We start from the raw sequence: 3045 nt of genomic DNA, 5'->3' as shown, positions 1-3045 counted from the left end.
ATGGAATTGGAATTGAATTTCATTCTTTAGTGCGTTTGGTTGCTCAATGATGAAGGAATATCATTCCGTTGGAATGTCAACATTCTCTCATTTGATGGAATCTCCATTCCATGGGGATGAGGGAAGGAATCTCATTCCGTCTTTCCCTTAAATCTTCAATAAATGAAAAACATTCCATCGAATTCCATTCCATCAGATTCCAATTCCTTCAATAGATTTCATTCCATCAAAAAACATTCCGTGAACCAAACACGCCCTAAGTGTTTACTGAGTCGGTAGATTTTATTAACGTAGCACCATGCGTGTAGCCATCCACGTCTACATATATGCTTTAATTCTGCAAAAACGGACTCATCGTCAAACACTGAAATTTCTGTAAGGAATTTTGTCAAACATGTCAAATTTTGTAAAAAATATAAGTTCGGGAAAGAAAATTAGCCTATCAAAAAAGTAATTATTAAGAAGATATTGACATGTTAGTTTACATGCATGGAATGTCATATATAAAAACAAAACAAAACAAAGAAACTGTTGACTCGTAAGTCATTTCTTAATTGAACATGATCAATATAATAACTTTTTTGTTTGAAGAGAACTATTTTATATTCACGCTAAAAAAAGTTTGATAAACTAATTGGCCTTCTTGACAACTTGTCTTTATATTACGTAATATTTATACTTTGAGTAGATCTTTTCTATATTTGCTGAAACAGAAAATATTAATGTAATTAGTTCAAAGTTATATATCTAGAAGGAGGTGATTATCGACAAAAATAAAGTATATATGGCTCTTTCGTGTATGCTGTGTGACAAAATTAAATACTCCGTAATAGCACAAGTGTGTGTAGATAAAATACAGCAAATAATAAACAAAATTTGAAGAAGAGGTGTTCCCTAATCTTTGGTTCTCTTTTAATAGAAACCCTTCAACACACGCACACATACATATGTATATTAATTTGATAAATTATATGTTTCTTGTCTTCCCAGCTAGTAGCCTAGTACTAAATAATTAACATAGTAGAGTCATAAGATAAGATTTATTTGAGAACCATTCACACATGAACATAGTGAATATTAGGTATAACTTGATCTGTTCACATAGAGCATTCACATATAAACATCAAGTTATAATATAAAGATTCTCATGGTTTTTTCAATTCAAATAATTCTCACATGAACTTTTTCCTAAAATCATATATATATATATATATATATATATATATTTAAGGAAGTGAATATGGGGTTGTCTTCCATATTCACTTTTCCCATATATATATATATACCTTAAAATAATAGATAATAATATTAAAAAAATGCTCGATCTATAATTAAAACGTACATCCGAGTAACTAAGATCATCTTCATCGATGATCATGATATATAAATATGATCAATAGATGATACAAATCAAATGTTTGAAGACTAGCTAACGAATAAAATTACATACATATAGTAATATATACCTATACCTATAGAGTAGAGTACACCGTACGTACGTTAGCTGGCTAGCTAGTATATCATGGTGAAGCTAGCTACTATATATACTACGTTGGAGTTGAGCTTAAACTTAATTGAAGATCTAAATTATTATTTTTATAACCAGCTGCCGATGTAGCATAGTAGTTATGATCAACTACGACTGCATCAGCAGCAGCTGGTCTAATTTGTTGTTGTTTCATGACAACAACTTTTTTCCCTCCTGCTGCCGAAGATCTTGAGCTATCTACATGCGTAAGAGTAAAATTGTTTGGGTGATTATTATACGTGGTCAATATATCATCATAATCGTATGGACTAAAACTAATATTAGACGACTCCAACATTTCTGCATCAGGACCGTAATGAAAATCGAAATTATAATTATTCATGCCAAGTTTTCTATTATTATTTTGAGGATTATGGGTGGTATATGGTTGGAGGTAATAGTTGATTCTTGCCCTTCTTGCTTGTAGTTGCAACCTTTTTTTCTTCAATCTTTCTTTCTTGTGTGCATTTTGATGACCTCCTAATGCTTGCGAATTTACAAACTCTTTGAAACAATATTCACACTCGAATTTCTTCACCAACGACGACTCTCTATTTAGATTCTGCTTTTCCATTGTTGTCGTTGTTGATGATGAATTTATGCTTTCGTCCCCTTCGGCGGCTGACTTCAAATGGCCGCTGGCGGCCGTGTTTTCGTCCCCACAAGGACGACGTAGCTCAAACCCGAATAGTTTGAGTGTTTTCTCAGTCGAATGTTGATGATCATCTGCTTCCCATGTTGATGAAAGAAGGTCGGATACCTTTTTTTCCATTTTCTTGACAAACAAATATCTATATATCTTGTAAATTTGGTTTGATATACCAAAATGGGGTATTGCCTCTTCCTTTTATAGCACATCACTAACTTGTGTCTTTGTTTTTTCATAAATGTGTACATCATGCATAATTATTTAAAAACATCATGGAGGTAGAGAACAAAAGTTATAAAATAAAGAAAGAGATGGGAAATAGTCAAGATAGGAAGAGGAAGGTTGTGTAAAAGCAATATTTGCTCAAGATCTCTTCCACCTAAAGTAGGAGACATACCTTAAATTAAGAGTTTAATTATACCACTTTATGAAAAGTCCATTTTTATTTTGAAATATCAATTATTAAATCTAATTAGTATATGTTTTATTCGTTTAGTTATTAAATTATTTAGTTCAACAATCTAACTTGTTAAAACATAAAGAAGTCTTTAGTTGTGTTTGATGGTTTTGAACTTTTTCGCCAAGTTCTTAGGCCGAGTTGTACATATAGACATTTCCCAAAAAATATTCATGATTTTGAAGATATGTAGCATTTGAAAATATAAAATTGTATGAATATTTGAAATAATGTCGCGGCAACGGGTGGTGATGGTGGCGGTGATGGTGGCGGTGGTGGTAATGATGTACGTGGTTCTTAATTTAGAAGTAATTGATGTAAATGGTAGTGTACTTATTTTATGGTTAAGAGATGTATCTTTTGTAAATAATTTTATTGAAAGTATTATAGAAATATTAAGTGGAAATATTT

At 31.4% G+C, this 3045-nt stretch overlaps 1 protein-coding gene across 1 annotated transcript; it reads right to left on the bottom strand.

Annotated features, from left to right (window-relative positions):
- Window positions 1-1426: 1426 nt before the first annotated feature.
- Window positions 1427-2387, bottom strand: LOC122585941. Its single transcript, XM_043758055.1, has one exon. It carries the CDS (start codon window positions 2298-2300, stop codon window positions 1548-1550), a length of 753 nt encoding a protein of 250 aa, XP_043613990.1. The 5' UTR covers window positions 2301-2387; the 3' UTR covers window positions 1427-1547.
- Between the last annotated feature and the right edge of the window lie 658 nt (window positions 2388-3045).

The sequence above is a fragment of the Erigeron canadensis genome, chromosome 1, assembly GCF_010389155.1.
Source record: "Erigeron canadensis isolate Cc75 chromosome 1, C_canadensis_v1, whole genome shotgun sequence".
In the NCBI taxonomy this organism is placed as follows: Eukaryota; Viridiplantae; Streptophyta; class Magnoliopsida; order Asterales; family Asteraceae; genus Erigeron; species Erigeron canadensis.
The sequence above is the reverse complement of the archived record's forward strand: the minus strand, read 5'-3'. Positions and strand labels throughout refer to the sequence as shown.

Excerpts from the sequence above, each read along its gene's own strand:
- LOC122585941 (XM_043758055.1), bottom strand. The coding sequence starts at position 2,300 with ATGGAAAAAAAGGTATCCGACCTTCTTTCATCAACATGGGAAGCAGAT.